The 17,251-nt window shown below is 45.0% G+C and overlaps 1 protein-coding gene across 49 annotated transcripts in view; it reads left to right on the top strand.

Moving 5' to 3' along the window:
• The window catches only part of LOC118507230 (microtubule-actin cross-linking factor 1), a 181,242-nt gene that overhangs the window by 81,899 nt on the left and 82,092 nt on the right, over nucleotides 1-17,251 (top strand). For all 49 annotated transcript variants that reach the window (XM_036045456.1, XM_036045455.1, XM_036045454.1 and 46 more), the window contains one exon: nucleotides 2,483-2,544. In XM_036045456.1, the coding sequence (XP_035901349.1) occupies nucleotides 2,483-2,544 (62 nt within the window). The remainder of the gene's footprint in view (nucleotides 1-2,482; nucleotides 2,545-17,251) is intronic.

Genomic DNA, 17,251 nt, shown 5'->3' with positions numbered 1-17,251 from the left:
GCACCCCAAAAACTACCCTTACAGGGTTAGCTGATGATACTGATGCTCTAATCAATTAATCAAAATTTAATCAAAAATTTCCGACAGTTTTTTTATATTCTTCAGTGACGTTTGTATCATTTTGATTTGAATTGTACGCAGTTATCTAGGTTTACATAAAAACTTCTTTTTTTCACAATTATTGTTCCAATCATGTAATTTTGTGAGGCCTTTAGCGACCAATCTGCCAAATGGCACGCCTGTTGTCAAATTCTTAGGGAATGAGATTACCTGTTTCGGTTTAACTGCTCTATGTTTAATTGAAAGTTTGACAAAAAACTGGCTAAACTTTCCAGATGTTCTGGTTAGTTAATTGCTAGAAAAGCACATAATACCAAACGCCCTCCTTTATGTTGAGGTACATTGATCGCCTTTTGCATATCATTTGAAATCAACCTTCATCGTAATCAACATTAGAGTGTAAACCTGCTCGAACTACTAGAGCCAGCGACGAAAGACGCGACGGGAGAGAGAGAGGACGTGTTTGTGTTTTTCCCGCCACACCGAAAGGGCTCGTGCTCGAATGTTTGTAATTTGTTTCCGTTTCGTAAGGTCTCGTGAGTCGGTTTTCCTTTCATCCGGGGCCCGTTGACAATCACCCCAAGGCAATCGGCAATGTTAAGAAAAGGGCCTCCTGGGTGACGTTCCGTTTATAGACAACTAGCTAAATTGCCTTCGGAACCGGTGTGTCGAAAAAACAAAAAAAAAAAAACGAAAAACACCTTTCGTCAGTGATAACGCTTTTTTCGAATGAATGGATCGCGCGCGCGAGCTCGCGAAGGTGCAGGAAACTTATGCTAATGAGTGTCAAACATGTCGCACATGGTGTGACGATGAAGTGGGACGCAGGCTCACCAGCAGGTACCAGCAGATACGCCGAATCGTGCACATTCCCTGATCCTGGTGTCTTAAAACACCCTTATGTCTTTAAGTGACAATGGAGGAAGTAAACAAATTTGTGTCCGCTTTATCGTACTATCGACATAGCTCGGGGTACCGGCGAACAACACCTTGTGGTGTCTTTTTTGTCCCCTTTTTCCTGGACCTTGAAAAGTTGTGTTGGAACCTCGAGTGTGTGATACCGCACGTTATTACTATCTGCTTGCACCGCAACGGCTTTGTGAGCTCGTAGCTTCGTTATGAAGCAGCATAGTGGTATGGGTGTGTTTGAATTACCAATGCTGCACAATGCTACTCAGCATTAAAATAGCCTTTACTTATAAGGGCGTTAGAAGACGCTTGGGGAGTGTCAGGCAAAAAAAAAAATATTGGAGAACAGAGTGAATTTGTGTGTGTGTGTGAAGAGGATGGCTATAATAATAATTGCATTAATTTAGCTGTCAAAACATGCTTTTGTACCGTTGAGCTATGATGATAGACGATGGATATGAATATTTGAATGAAGGGCGCATTGTGAGTTGGTGGTGGTAGGCTCAATGAGCATCACATTATGTAATTGAATGGCGTTAAAAATGTCGTGAATGAATGAGAAAATTATAATTTGCTTATAGAATATGGATTTTTTTGAAATATTTGACATAAATATGGGCAAACTCCCGACGTCGTTTCATAATTGCGAACTTCATTTGCCTAATTAAGCGGCATTTCAATTTTGTAATAAGCTTGACGTAATTTTTCGTTTTCCGGTTTTTGCGAAACCGGAAGTGTGGCATTATTATGTTCATTATTCGCCATTTTCATTCCCTAAAAAGCTACCGGTCACAACAATCTTACCCCCAGGTCTGCTTCCTGGCGAAAGTGTCTACCCCGTCGTGGTAGGCACAATAAAACGGTCAACGGACAAAGATTGGCTGTCAACTATGATTTCCTGTTTTCAATCGAACAAAATACGTACCAAAACGGTGATTAAGATGTTCCAGTTTCGATTTCTGCTGGGATAACAAGAGCAGAAAAAACTGCAGGAGAAGAAAAGACAAACCAGACATGGCCAATTTGAACGAATTTCTGCACGATGGGGGTGGGTTACAAGATCTCCCTGCTCTGCTCCCCTAACAAGACAGAGTCGCGCCGCACTAAAATGCGTGAGTGTTTTTGTGTGGCTTTTCTGCGATCTTTTATCAATAAATCTGTCTAATAAACGTCGGTTTCGTTGTTGTTTGTTCAGCATGCGCTCGTTGATTAAAATCGCAATTTATCATAATTAGATAAATGTACTAATATTTCTTTCCTTTCTTTTCTCCTCCCCCCTCCCCCACCACTCGTCTCTCGTCATCGGATTCAACTTTACTCAACTGCGCTCGTCACCGTTTTGATGAATGTTGAACATGGAATTGAAATTAATAATGTGAATCTAATGGCAACGAAACGGTTGATCGGTGTGCGATCATCTCCCGGGTGGCGCCTTCTTCCGTGAACGTCAACGAACTCACCCCGCGCGCTGTTGCTGTCCTGCTGCCCTGCTGCCTCCTCCCCCACTATCCAGATGAGCGAGATGCCATACAGAAGAAAACTTTCACAAAGTGGGTCAACAAACATCTGAAAAAGGTAAGACACGGACATTGCCAATTTCGTTGTTTTCGTAACGATTGAAAGACGACGATGATGATGATCGCCATCATCATCGTAATGATGATGCTGTCGAATGGGGCAGTGATGATCATTTCTTATACGCTCGATGATCGTTGATCGTACACATGTTCCACCACCTACAAGTACCGAGTACCCACAGGCCGAGCATGAAAACAGCTATCGCCTTTCACTCTCATTTCCACATTGGAATTCGCAATATTGGTTTCCCGCCCGATGGAGCTAGATGTCGCAGACTTATGATTTTGCTGGCGTTTGTAGTTGTTAGAGTTCCAGTTTGTAAGGTTCGAATTTGTATCAAGTTTTTTATAATTATTATTAACAGGTCTTTATTTAAAATTCATGTCAGATCCTTGCCTAGATATTGGTCACTCTAGTTGTCTAGTCTAGGGCGGGGCCCGGTGGTAGATGCGACAAGGGCGCCGGTCTTCACACAGCAGGATCGAGGTTCAAATCTCATCTGGGCTATCCAACTATGCGGTAACAATAAGTCTAGTAGGCCAGAAATGGCAGGCATGACCTATAAAAGGTCGTTTGACCTAGCAAGAAGAAGAATAAGATGACCAGTTATGTTTTCCTAAAGAATAAGCGGAAATATCTCATTCAGATCCTATATGAGGGATCTTGATACGATGTTCTAAACCCTTCGTAATGCCCGAGTACCTGGGATATCATCCATTAGCATACTTACTTAACTTAAACGAAGTCTCATTTTAGGAGAGCTATTTAGATTCCATTTTTCATGGCACATTGACCAAAACTTCACGACGCAGCGCTACCAGTAAACCGTCGGCTTGTCCACTTGCCGTATTGGGAACAGACCAGGCGTTGGAGCAATTAAACGAACCTCCGGTCCAAAATGGGCTCATGATTAATCGATGCTCGTTGTCTGGTGGAAACTCTTGTCTTGTTGGAAGAAGTGATGCACCCAAACGCGTCGTCTAACGTGTACGGCGCGGTAGAAGAATGTAGGTCGAGAGTTTATTGTAAAGCAGGAAGCAAGTCGTACAAATCACAACAATTGTGCTACTCGTAAGCGTTCTTCTGGGAGCTGAAGAAGAACCCGTACCATCGTCTGTCCGTTAAGCTGCTTAATTGGGAGTGTCGCGTTCAATCAATGCTTCAATAGAGATTTATTTGTTGCCGGTCATTCGCGGGTCACTCATGCAGGAAGGTCAGCCTTTGGAGACTTTTGGTCTCCGGGTTTGTTTCTTTCTTGGCGGCCAGACAAGACTTTTGCTTTTGAAGAGCGGATTTTTGAGATATTGGATAGGCTTTTTAGTCAAGAAATTCAAATACCCACTGCAACTTCTCGAGGGCCACTAGAGGAGCTATTTCGTACTTTCTCGGTATCGTACGCTTCTGTTTCGTTTGGGTGAATTTTGTGTCGTGCTGGTTGGCAGCCCTGTAACACATAACAATTTACTCGCTCACCAGTGGCGGCCAGCGTTTACCGATCATGGACCGATCATGATATCGCAACATTTTTACTCGCCAGATCCGATTAAAGAAACCGCCCGCAAAAAGTGTGTGTGTGTGTGTTTGTGTTGAAGTCCGGTAGCTTGTGGCTACCAACAAGCATCGTGGTCTCACTATCGGCCCGAGGCAATAAATCTTAAGCGGAACGTACGACGGCTCTCTCTCTACAGCTGCCTACCCACAAGAAACGTTGACCGAAGCAGGGAAAATCCGATACATTGCAGAAATCACGAGCCGCCCTCTCTCCCTGGGCAGGAATTAGGTCTCCTGTGTGGTAGAGGCTGTTTCGCGACTCGTTAAGTATGCAAGCCATGCATCGCTGTGACTCATGTGAATGATTTACCTCATGCCAGCTCCGTTTGCTGTACTCCGCGTATCTGCGCACTAGAAAGCGTAGTCCCTTCTACGCGACGGGCTCTACGGTCCAGCTCGAGTTACGTGTTACGCACGTCTGATATGCGTATGATCTCTGTCGGTGGGCGCGTATGCGTGCTCTAATTTCCCCAAAAGGGATGGCTTGGCGGTATGGAGACTTCCCGTGAGAGTGGGCCCGTTTTAGTGGTGAAAGGCGACAAATTTAGTCATCGAAGGTGATCCTACGCTGCGGGGAGGCAAATGTCACTGCTCTGCAAATTGACAGACATTCAATGCCCTATGACATGTAAGCAGAAAACTTGGTAGTTGGTACCAGTTTAGATGTATTTCATTTAAGATCAGGATTCTTGATTATCCGCAAGGGAACGTGTCAAACAATAACTTGATGTGTCATCCAGCCTCCCCAGGGGTGTGTTTTAGTAGATGAACCTTGCAAAAGGCATGTTGAAATTAAACGGTTGTCCCGGGCGAGGCGTGATTTATTTGACAATCGTTAGCAAGCTCATAAAAACGCTCATTGTCATACGTAGGAACGGAGTGTCGGTAACGAAAATAGCTCCATTCATTAGGGGTGTACAATCACGCCTTTAGGGTGGGCAGTGGCTGCTTGAAGGTGATCATCATTGTAGAGTCAAATTATCAATTTGTATGCTAATTAAACGAATCTTGAATGTTTATGTATGGTTGCTTTTAGCTGATCCGACCTTGAACGCAAACGGAAGCTCCCTCCTGCATTATGAAAAGATCGCAAACTTAAGGGTAAATGGCTGAAGACAAGAATTTGATCTTTTGTCGTCCTAGGCGTGATGGAAATGGTACACAGCAACTCGACCGCTAATGTATAAATTAAGTGTATATTAATGTGGGAACTCATTAGCAGATTCAGTAGACGGCAGCTCGAAAGGAAGGTTTCAAACGTTGGTCGTTTCGTAGACTTACTGCACAGGATGATTCTGGAGCTGGTTTTCGAATAGATTCGAGCAAAAGATGATGAGCAGTTCGCGTGCAAATGGCGCCAGCTCGTCGATGGGTCAGATTGGGTCAGATTCGCTGAAGCGACAGCTACCCTGTCCTCTACCAGAGAGCTGTCCGATACACATACATGTCGCGTCTGGACATAAATTTACCTTCCTCTCCCTGTTGGACTTCACCATGTCCCAGAAGAGAACGGTCGCTCGGTGCGACGGAAGCTACCAAGCCCTGCTGACACACATTATCGTTGCGTTCAGTTCGGAGGGCGCGTACGTAATGTAATGACTTGTAAAAAAAGTGATTTATAAGAAAAGTACCGAGAGGGAGAGAGAGGGAGGTAAGCAAGAAGGTCACACTGTGAACGAGAGAAGCGTCGCCGACCGTGTGCAATAAAAAAGCCCGCTGCATACCAGGGCAAGAAGTCACTGCAAACAAAACAACTCCTCTTATTTCGATGTTGGGATGGGTTTTTGTTGGCAGATGAATCGTCCGGGGAAGGGTTGGTTTGCGGAGGACATTCCGCGATTTCGCGAACCATGGCGACTGATGCTTTGTCCCCGCGGTTACACTCTTCCCCGGAGCTTCTCGGAAGGGAGCCGCCCGAGAGTTAATGAATGCAGTTTGTTATTGCGTGCAGTTTGCTCTTGAGCACACCACACAGTCATGTAACGTCCCGAAGGGTTTTAGTCTGGTGATGAATCGATGTGTTCGCAACACGTCTGAGCTTTAGTGGCGACTACTAGGTCAGTCGTTGGAGTGCTAGTGAAGAGTAATCCAGTCGCGCCTCTGCCTCACTCTCAAGTACGATAATGAAAGAGAATGCAGCGTTTGATTGAATTCCAGGCGCTTGAGAGAAGACTGCGATAGACTAGACACCTCTTCTAGTTCTGAGACACTCTAATATTAATGGCGTAAAGCCACGATTTCTTATCCCAAATCAATTCAACCTACTTCAGCTGGGTAGGTTCTCGAGGTACCGAAGCGAAACGCGAGACACTCGTTGTCAAGTAGAAAGCAAGGATTTATTCCATCACACTTTAGCCTTATCCAGTCTGAGTCTGAGTCACTGGTATGGTTTCACTTTTTATTTACTTTCGTTTCCACCCTGGGTTACATGACTCGGACGTTGCCGTACAATGCCACAGTGTACGCCCGCCTGTCAAGCAAGTTCTCCTTCGCGTCTACCCGATCCTTAGCTGGTAACGTTCGATAAGGTATGTGTATGTGTGTGTGTTTATGTGCAGTGGATTTTTGGTCATTTCTTCCTTACAAGGCAGACTCTACAAGTAGCCAACGGCCGGCCGCCTTCAGGAGTAGCCGCCTTACTGTCTGTTTCTTCTGTCTGGTCTGGCTGGTCAGCTTATGGCACTCGCGCTGTACTCCTACGGGGCCTGGGAATCAATTTAAATTCCCGGTGGCCCTCGATATTTTATCATCTCAGGTTTTTGGGATTTGGGGTTTCGGGTTTTTTTTGGTTTCATACAATTCAAACCCCCATTTGCATACAATGGACGGAGTGAGAGTGGGTAAGTGAATCGGTGTCCCTGAGGCTTTGAAACCCGCGAAGGTAGATCGGTTTTATGTCTGTTTTCTCACGACCGATGGTCATATGGGTCCGTTGTTGTATTGCTGCTGCTGGTGATGATGATGATGGCATTGCTGCATTGTCCAGATCCGGTTGGGTGTTTCACGATGGCTTATGGTGGATTATGTAGCGATTGCTATGCAATTGTAAATAAATTCGCTGTAAGACTATGGTGGTTAAAAAGGGACGTCTATTTATCAACTTAAGTGCACTGTTTAACTAATTATTATGACAAAAGTGTTCTTAAATTCTTAAATGGACATTACAAGGGTTTGGCCACGACGTTTTGACATTGACAAGCAATTTAGGATCAAATTCCTAGTTGAAGAATCTTTGTCCGCCATGGCATTATTTTTTATCCTTATTGTCCTTATTGCATTGAGACCTTTGGCAGATACGATAACGGCGCCGGTCTTCACACGATAGGACCAGCGCACAAATCCCATCCAGACCACCTCGACGACCTTTCAATGGGTAAAATTAAGTCACAGAAAGCCAGAAATGGCAGGCTGATACCTCTCGAGCTTTTAATGCCAAAGAAGAAGAAGATTGTTCGAGTTATTCACCAAGATGCAGTTTGATGTACTACTGTAGTATCTTCACCTTCCCAATTAACTTTGAAACACAGGTCTGCTTCTTCCAGTACGTCCAGTCGCAAGATTTGCTAATCTCGGTTATTCAAAGGACGTGATCGTGATTAGGCTCTACTCCCGCCCTGACTCTGAAGGTAGTTCAATTATCGGGAGAAATCTATCAAAATCCAAACGCCGACTAGTTGTCCCCCATTACACACATCACCGGCTGACTGACAACCGTGTAAGCAGCGGGTGTCAAAACAGTGCTTCTCTGTCGGAGCAAATGAGAAACCTCTTCAATTTTTTTTCCTTACTACTCCCTGAAGAAGCGTTACCAACTTGTAGATTGTGCCTCGAGGATTGGACTATCGAGCGGGCACAACGATCGATGATCCGGCTGTTAACTATTCATTAGTGGTCGGGTGTTGGAAATGTTCGCGAAAAAACGTGAAATATGAATCTAGGGAAAGGTTGTTTCGTTGCTTTTGCCCCTCCCGGTTCCGATTGTACACCCATCCGGAACGTCATGGGAAACCGCCACCACGTCCTCACACTAGTTCGTTTAAACTTCCACTTTCGAAGAGCCGTTCATAACGGTGCTGACCACTCGAACACAAGAGCTGAAGGAGTACGGGCGGTGAAGAATATCATGCAGCGACGATGAAACGACAGCTTTAGACACTTATTTATCATCGACCGATCGATCACCCGCTTCGGTTCGGCCTTGTTTCAATCCGTTTTCGCCGGTAATGGTTCTGTCACGGATGCGGTGTATAGCTCGCTCGGAGGCGAAAAAGAAAACCGTTTTCGCCCGTTTTTATCTGGCCCGCGCTAGGGTGCGCGCGCTGGCTTTGACGATCCAACTTGAGAAGAAGCCGTTAGGGATGCCTTTGGAATGTGGGAAAAGATGGTTTCGTGTGGCTCAAGTTTTGATGAGTGCTTCTCTTGGACGGTTGAGGATAGGGATGTCGAGAATGTGGGTCAATACGAAGGTACGAGAAACGGTGTGTTCTAATTATTTTATTTTAGTACAATAATTTTGAACGTGATCTTACGTGACTGCTAGCACTGGAACAAGCCGAACTATGTTCGGTGAAGCGGCTGAACAATGCACACATTGATCGCACCCCATAAACAATAACCTCAAAATCAATTAGAAAAGTAAACCACAAGCCTAGTAGTGACGCCCGCGATGCTGGAAGATGTGGCGCAACGCTGTAGAAAAACAGGCTTTGCGCCGCGCTGCCCCAACGTGAAGAGCAAATTGGTTCTCCTACCAAATCAACCCGCTAGGTCGTCGAGCGCATCTATATTGATTACCGTTGCGCGCATCTGTAGCGACCATAAAAGTTGGTGGGGTATCGCTCCACACACTATTCTGGTTTGTCAGTTTTATCGTGTCGAGTTGGCGGGTTCCAGTGCAATTATTGATTATTAAATTGAGTTATTGGTCGTAAATTGTGTTGTTTTACGAGCGCTGACCTTTGCCAGCAATCATTCGGTAACCTGCCACTGCTGCTCTGCTCGTGTTCTGAGATCCGAAGCAGCGAAGATCAGTCTCTTGATGCTTGCCAATGTCAAGTGATGTGGAGACGTGTGACATAAGAGTGTTGATTAGTTGCGAGATGTTAGATTATTTAATATGTTTATTTATCACGTCGTTAAATCAATCGAGCTTAAAAATACATTTGAACCTAGGTTAGTTTTGAAGTTTCAACTCGCAGACGTACTCTCAGAACAGATCACTCGCAATCTCTTAACAGCATTTGAAGGCTAAACGCCCAGTAGCAGCTGATCATCAATGTTGCAGTTGAATTGTTTTTGTACCGTGCGAGCTGGCGTGAGAATTTGTGCAACAATCTGGTTAATGATGGTGGAGCGAGAGCCTCCTTAGAGACCACTTTGTAGACACGTGCCTTTGCGTACCGGCGATCGGGGCCAATTAGTGGGTAGGTCTCGTGTGCATTCTCGGAAGTTGGTGAGCGCATTCCAACCCTTCCCTTCCAGTTCGATCTCTCTCACACACACAAAACTCGTTGTCTACTGGTGGCTAGCATTTTCCCCCGACCTAGACACATCTCCGAAAGCCCTTTTTCGTTGTGTAGTAATAGGTCGGGGAACGTACAGAGCTCTGTGATTGGAACGTTCCGAAAAGGGCAAAACCAGAGCAACACTGGTGGTGTGCTCTAAGATAAAACTGATCGGTCGTGCGGCGTCTCGTACACCGCGGTGAGCTTCCGCGAGCGGGGAGGGTTGATGAAGCTTCAAGGCGGACCAGCAGAGTCCCAGGCCACATTGAGAAGATGGTATCATTTCGCGAAATACATTTTTCACTGAATCAGTTCCATTGTGTTTCGCTGCCTGTAATGTACCTAGTGCGGAGGGGATAAGGCTGAGGAGGAGGTAGTTTAAGCTCTGGAACCGGCAGGGATTAATTGATTGTGGGGTAGCCATGGGGAGAAGCTCTCGGCTTGTTTATATTTTTCATGATTTCTTTTTCGCTAGGAATGCGCTTCAACATGATCGTAGAAGCGGGCAATGTTGTGGATTGTTGTGGAATTTAAAGATTTGTTCACATTCGGTACTAGAAGAAAGGTCATCGACGTCGAGAAGAAAGTGCTGGAGTTGGTTGATGTTGAGGTTATGTCGCTTGGTACAGGTTGCCTTGTAGAACATCTGTTATAATCACTTTCATTGTCGATCCATACAGTCGGAGGCACTCGATCTGTATGTTCTACATGCGGCTTCTGGCAAAAATTCCAGTGCGCCATACAAATGGGTCAGACACGAAGATGGCTATCACCAGGCGGCTGCTCGACACGACTTTCCTTAAAAGGATGCAGCTCTCTGCCGGCGAGCCAGCCTGCCTGCCTGTGCCCGGCCGAGAATGTACGTACACTAGCGCGTTCCATGCTAACAACCCAATTAGTAGCTGCAGGCGTCAACACGGGCCTGTCTCTCGGCTGTATATATGGATACTCCCTGACCCCCCGAACCTGGGCAATGTTCGACATTTATAAGCCGCGCCAAAAACAACCAGCGGTGAGAACGTTCTCGCACTTCCCTCGCCCCTCGTTGGCCACCGGAGATCGATGTCGCCCGCGACCAAACACAGAACGGAACGGAAAGGATTTAATTAAATCAGCGCATAACCAAGTACCTACGGCCACGCGTTTGGTGCAGCCACTACTCGGCAACACGTGTTATTGATTGTTTTGGACGTGCGCAAAGCAACCGAGTCTTCGAGTGTAGGTTGTTGCTAGCATTATTAAACGATCGATGTTTCACACCCCGGGTTTACACTGGAACAGATAGTTTGCCTAGATGGAGATATTGTTCAAAGTCTCAGCAATACTTGGTCTGTTATTAGTCGGGCAGATGCTCCACTCTCCGGCGTGTTCTGAAATCGATACTCCGAGTGTGACGCATTCCGCCGCCACCGTCGCCGTACCGATTGCCGCCGATGGCCGTGGCGCGACACAACTTAACCACAACATTTAATCGTAAAACATGATTGACAATCCTGCCGGCCTTTTGACACTCGGCTCTCCCTCCGTAGGTGTTGCAGGAACAAGGATCGATTCCCCGACGTTACTGTATTTAGCGCAAAATCGGTGGAGGACGAAGCAGGTTTATGATGTTCCTGTTAGTTGTATTCTATAAGATTAATCATTCTGATGGAGTGAATCTGGAGCCTGTCTGGATCGGGAATCGAGGCACCTTCGGAGACTCGCCCCCCCCAGTGGAGCCTCTCAGTGTGTCGTGAAGTCGTGCGTCAGATGCTCTTAAAAGCGAACAGGCGCCAACAGAGTGTGCGGTGTCCCCAAACGTAGTATGTAATTGGAGCGTCACATAAATCTTGCTCCGGCGATCTGTGCAACCGGTTTTTTGCGTGTGCACTGTTTTCGCCAATATACATTCGATGAGATGCTGTCTGCGTTATGGGGAGAAAGGTTAATTGTATGAATTATGGACCGGACGACGGTCTCCCCTAAAGCCTAGTGTCATTCGTTGAAAAATGTGCATCCAATGGTGTGCATAGTTTGCGTACGAAAGATTGAGGAACAACACGCAGCAGGAAAGAAGAATAGAAAATGGACGCGGTGAGGTGCATTAGCGTCCCAGTGAAAACACTCAAATCCATCAAGAAGCTTCGTTGCGTGAAGCGAACAATTAATATCCATTTGGGGGGATGATGGGGTGATTAAGAGTGCGTTTTGAAGATGCGCCGGAATGAGAATCGTCGCATGGACACACGAGCTCTTGGACGTGTTTTCCAGATGACAGTCCCATGCCGAGGGTGTCCCATAATCGATTGGACGATCGTTAGAGTCGTGTGGAAGTGCACCATTTAATTCGCCTCAATAACTTCAATCCATAAATGTACTGCGCTCGTTCGTCAGGGATATGATTTTATTTCGTGCGGATGGTTGGCGTGGTCTGTGTTGTGACCAATAGGGTGGAATTGATAGTTGATTAATTCAGCCGTAACGGTTGGTAACGTTCATCAACTGGGAGGAGAGTTTTTTTTTGTTCGTAGTGGTGCTCTGGTGCAGGCGATGCAGAAATGAACTCTAGATTTATAATTGCCTGTGACAGCTGCTCATTGACGTTTGACTGGGTGCGGCTGGGTTAATATCCTGTTATAAGGGAACCGTTGATGTCACCCCGAGGTTGTCTTAATCGTGTTTTAAGACCGTCATTTCAATCAAGATTTGCAGAGAAAAGGGGTTTTTAATACAAAAAAGAAAAAAAAATATTTTTTTAACAACCGAGGATATTTGCCACATAATTTTGACTTCAGATATGTCCACGCAAAATAACATCTGATAAGAAAATGTAAGGAACAACACATGTTCTCGCTTTATCCTCAGCATCCCCCGTTTGCTAGTTGAAAATATTTATTCCTCACATCTGCCATTAGAGGATGGGCGAAATCTGGAGGTTTCTTTTGCCTTTTTGAACCTCATTTCTCACTCCTGCATCCATCCGTGAGTGTGGTGGAAACGCAAAACCAAACGAATGCAGAGCCTTAATGGATGGTTGGAATTATAAAATATACCATCAATTCGTCACACAAAATCGCACACCATGATGAGTGTCTTAAGAGCTCCGAGCAAAATCCTGTGTGAATCCGAGTCACGAATCCTCGAACTCTCCGGTATGGCGGTACGAGGCATCGAGAGGGCAACGCAATGTGTTTACCACATTTTGACTCACTTTGTTGCTCGGTGACGCTCTGTTCGTCGGTAAGAAAATTGCATACATCGCAGCACATGACGGTGATGATGGCCGCAGTGTGTGGCGGCTTCGTCTCAGCGGTACAATGACCTGCACACGTGACACACGGCGGTGCGGACTCGAACGTGCACCATATGTCTGCTGCCTGACCGACGCATGCCGTTCCCACCCGTGAACAGCGTCTAACTGCGCTTTTGACGATGATGGATACATAGCTAGCCCTTGTTGCTACTGCGGTGGTGTGTGCACTCACAGGTCTGTTTTAGTTTATGCATTTTTGGGATGCAGCCGACTCTCTGGTCTGGGTTGCACATTTGATGCATCAGCAGCAGCATCCCGTACACACATGGGAGCATGGCTTTGCAGGAAATGAAATCTATTTTTCGCCTTCATTATTTGCGTCTCGAAGATGCATGCAAACAGCATAAGCGTATGGCATTCATTATTGTAGTTTTGCAGTAAAAAGGTTGAGACGAACGAACCACGAGAAAGATGGAATTGGGGGCCGTTTGCGCCCTAAAGGTTGCCGCTGTATGTGTCGTGAGTGTTCGAGCCGAGATATGCAAAGTCGTTTGTTTTTGCATACGATGGACCCCTAATGTGTTTGAGGGAGAAGAATGCAGCGACGTTAATGTGGCCAATCTTTGCGACTGAAATGTTTTAGAAAGTGAAGATCAAAGGGTCAGAGGTCATAACTTGGCGGAGTGATGAATGGCGGAATTTATTTTACTAATACACAGTATACAAGAATTCATCTCGCTCCTTTCATTTAAAATTTCAACAAAACGTCCATTGATTGGCTAGATGGTTTCCGTTTGACGGAGTGAAAAATGAGGCCACAAGCCACCACAACAGCGGACTCGAATCCGCCGGAAACGGTTAAATCGTAAGAACGCGGATGTGCTATAAACATCCACGGGAGACGCGCGTCTTCAGCGTCATACTAAACCTTTTCCGACATAAACGACGACATAAACGGCTCATGGTGAGATTTGATGAGCTAGAAGGATGGTGATGATGATGGAACCGGCGCGAATATCTGTCTCTAAGGCTTTGCTTTGTCAGCCTCGAAATACACGATGATGCTTCCGTAATCCGATGCGGCTCATGTGTCTTGCAGCAGCATGTATGCGTCATGTCATCTTAAGCCGTTAATTGCACGCAAAAGGGACGAGTACTGCGTTGCTTATGAGGAAGATGAACTAGTTTTCATTGTGAATGTCAGAAGTGGCAGAAGTATCGCCCAGATTTAAAATATCTCCGGGAAATTTTGACAGTTCATCATCTGACACTTTGAGACTTAAAAAGTTTCTCGATATGTAAGCTATCTAATTACTAAAATTCATAGGGAACTCCCAGCCATTCTATTAATTGAGTTTGATCGTCGCCGCCGCCTCTCTTCCGATCTCGCAAACCACTCGCAACATTGCCTTTGATGTTTCGGACGTCATCCGATCCGGTGTGTTGTTGGCCTTTTACGCTGCCCAATGTTTGCCCTTGCCTTCTTCGCTCGGCACCCAGCGCAAAGCCACACAACAGCTTGACCGCTAATCGGCTGGCGATGATGCCCGGGTTCCGTGTTTCGTGTGCGCTTTCATCGAACCACGGGAGTTAATCCTATCAGAAATCAATCGGGGGGCCGACCGTCGTCGCGTTCCGTTTTGCGTAAACGAAATTAATGAACGTTTTACGCCAATGTGGCTTGCAGACAAGGCAGAAATGTCTAGGGGTTGTGTGCGTGTGTGCTTTTATTCGCTACTTCAACACATCAATCAATGATCCATCGCTAAACGTGTTGGGAGAGGTTAAACTTGATTTTTGAAGGTGCTTGCACGAGCGAAAAGCTAAGTCTTAGGAGCCGTTCAACCGTGACGGAGGTTTCGGTAGGGTGGAAAGAGGTTGGACTTTAATTTTACACATTTTAAAGATGTTGTAGGTTAATCGAATTGAATGTATTTAATTAATAGTGGGGGGAAATATTGTGAGTCTACCTGCGTATTACAAACATTTAGGATCAATTACTACGACTCTTAAGAATAGTATAATGTAAATTCGTTGTTCTTCTCTAAGGAACTTTGATCTTTCTTTTAAAATTGATTATTCGTTACTCTCTCAGACCTAACAAAAGAATTGGTCAAACTTTTCATCTCACCTGTCTGTCTTCGCTACTCGCAGTCCGGAACACTTCATCCGCCACTATACCCCTGAAGGTATGCAATTCGGTGTAGTTAGCCGTCGATCCGTCGATTTCTAATCCACAGTGGGGCAATTGTGGCCTCAACGTGCTCTCACTCACTAGTATACATTCCACCCGCCTTGCTTTTGGTGCACGATCAGCCGAGAGCATGTTAACCTATGACTGGGTGGCGTAGAAATTTCTTTCCCTAAGCGGCGTAAAAATCTCTTTACCAAGGTTGCTTCCCAGTACGAAATCGGCTGCGGTACGCTGATGCCGGAAGCTGACGGTTTTCGGTGAAAGCTACCCAACCCAATTAAGTGTATGCGAAATTGTGAAGATGCTCGTTTGTACCCCATATGAGGAAATAGGCCTTGAGTTAAGGTCAACCAACTGCGATGAAATAGCCCTTAAGCTATGTAGACAGCATTGTGGGAATGTGGTTTGCATCGTTTGATGACAGTTGATACCTGATTTTTTTCTCTCACGCGGAACTAAGGCAACAATCAATACCGGTTGCGCGGACAGTTCTCGTGTCGCGCACACATGCGAAAAGGTGGAGATAAAAAAGGGCAATTTGATAAATGTGTATGTCTGTGCAACTGGGCCTAGAGAAGCCTAGCCCCGTAGATAAGTTTGGAATCTTCGCCTGCCCGCCTTGTTGCTGCATGTGCGTGTGCGAGTGGTTACCTTCAACGACCTTGTCCGTGGACTGTCATCCGCAAATGGCCGTTTGCGCTGCTATCAGAGCGCAAAACGAAGCGGTTGTTTGTAAAAGCGATATCTTTTTTTGCGTATCTTATCAAAACACCGGGGCAGGGGTAGGGAAATAATCTTCCACGTCAGTTTTGCGTATTCTTTACCGTTTTTCACCTTTCACAAACCGTAATTAGGGAAGCGGTTTAAAATTGTCGCTAAATTCTGAGAAAAGCTTCTTCGTTTGCTGTAATTATAATTGGCGTTTCTATGGCAGTCCGGTGGTATAGGAGAGAAAGACGCCGGTCTTCACAAGGCAGGATTCAAATCCCATCCAGACCGCCTGCCCGTACGCAGGGCTGACTACTTTGCTACGGGTATTTGAAGTCACAGTCACAGAAAGCCAGAAATGGTAGGCCAAGATCTCTCGAGATTGTAGTGCCAAGGAAGAAGAAGTTCATGTTGATTGGCATTTCAAATATTTCCTACGTTTTCTGAATTTATTTTAGCGAGAGCAAAATATGTTTCTTCTAATTTAGTTCTGCGACATCGAGTGGTTTTTCACTATTTTGTGTTTTCTGGAGATATTGTTCACCTTCCTGATTCTACTGTTCCGCTATTGTTGTCTATTTATGTGTTATCATGTTAGCTGTTTCTCTTCTTGTTGTTCCTTTGAAAAAAGCTCGTTTTATCAATCTTATACAATTGTTCAAACTTTATTGTTAATGTTTCTCTATTTTACCCTTTTTTACCTTCCCTACAATGTTGTGCCATAAAGCATTGGAAATATTTAAAGGTATGCTTGATATCCACTATCGTGTTGTTGTAGGCTAGACTGAGTGTACCCTGATTGCTATTTAAATTTACCCTATTCAGTTGTACCATTATGGGTTTATATTATTTTTCGCGTAAATGCAAAAAATAAAGCTTACAAATTTGTAAACTTTTATGATTTCTATGTTTAGTTTTACATTTTTCATTTGTAGTAGTATTTTAACGTATTGGAAAACTTTTTTTATACTTTGTTTCCATATATATGTATGTGTGCAATTCTTTTTTTAAATGCTACAATGTTGCTGTTGCTGTTACCGCGCCTGCCTGCCCAGTTTGCTCAATTACTCAAACGAGTTATTTTCGTATTTCTATTTTTCTTCCGTCCTCCATTACAGACCTACACCCATTTACATGTTTGCGTAATCATCAACGGATTACCCTGTTGTCCGCCAGCTGTAAGTCGAAAGGATTCCTTTTTGTTTGCGATGTGAAGTAACTCAAAATGTGTGTCGTTTGAATATGTTTTGGTTTGACTTCAGCGATCGTTTTCGGGGGGGAAGGATGGTTTTTTGATGTGTTACACCTGTTGTTTTTTTTCTTCTCTTTTCTGTTCTTTTGTTGTGTGGTTTGTGATATTGATTGTATACGAGTACGACACTTTTGTTTTTCTTCGAGTGCTGTTTGTTACTTTTTCATATTTTTATTATTACTTTTCTCTTGTTGCTCCACTATTGTTCTCTTCTTAACTTCCTTGTTTTTTTTTCATTTTTCTTCTTTTTCTGCTACAAAGCA

This window comes from Anopheles stephensi, chromosome 2, assembly GCF_013141755.1.
Source record: "Anopheles stephensi strain Indian chromosome 2, UCI_ANSTEP_V1.0, whole genome shotgun sequence".
Lineage (NCBI taxonomy): Eukaryota > Metazoa > Arthropoda > Insecta > Diptera > Culicidae > Anopheles > Anopheles stephensi.
The sequence above is the reverse complement of the archived record's forward strand: the minus strand, read 5'-3'. Positions and strand labels throughout refer to the sequence as shown.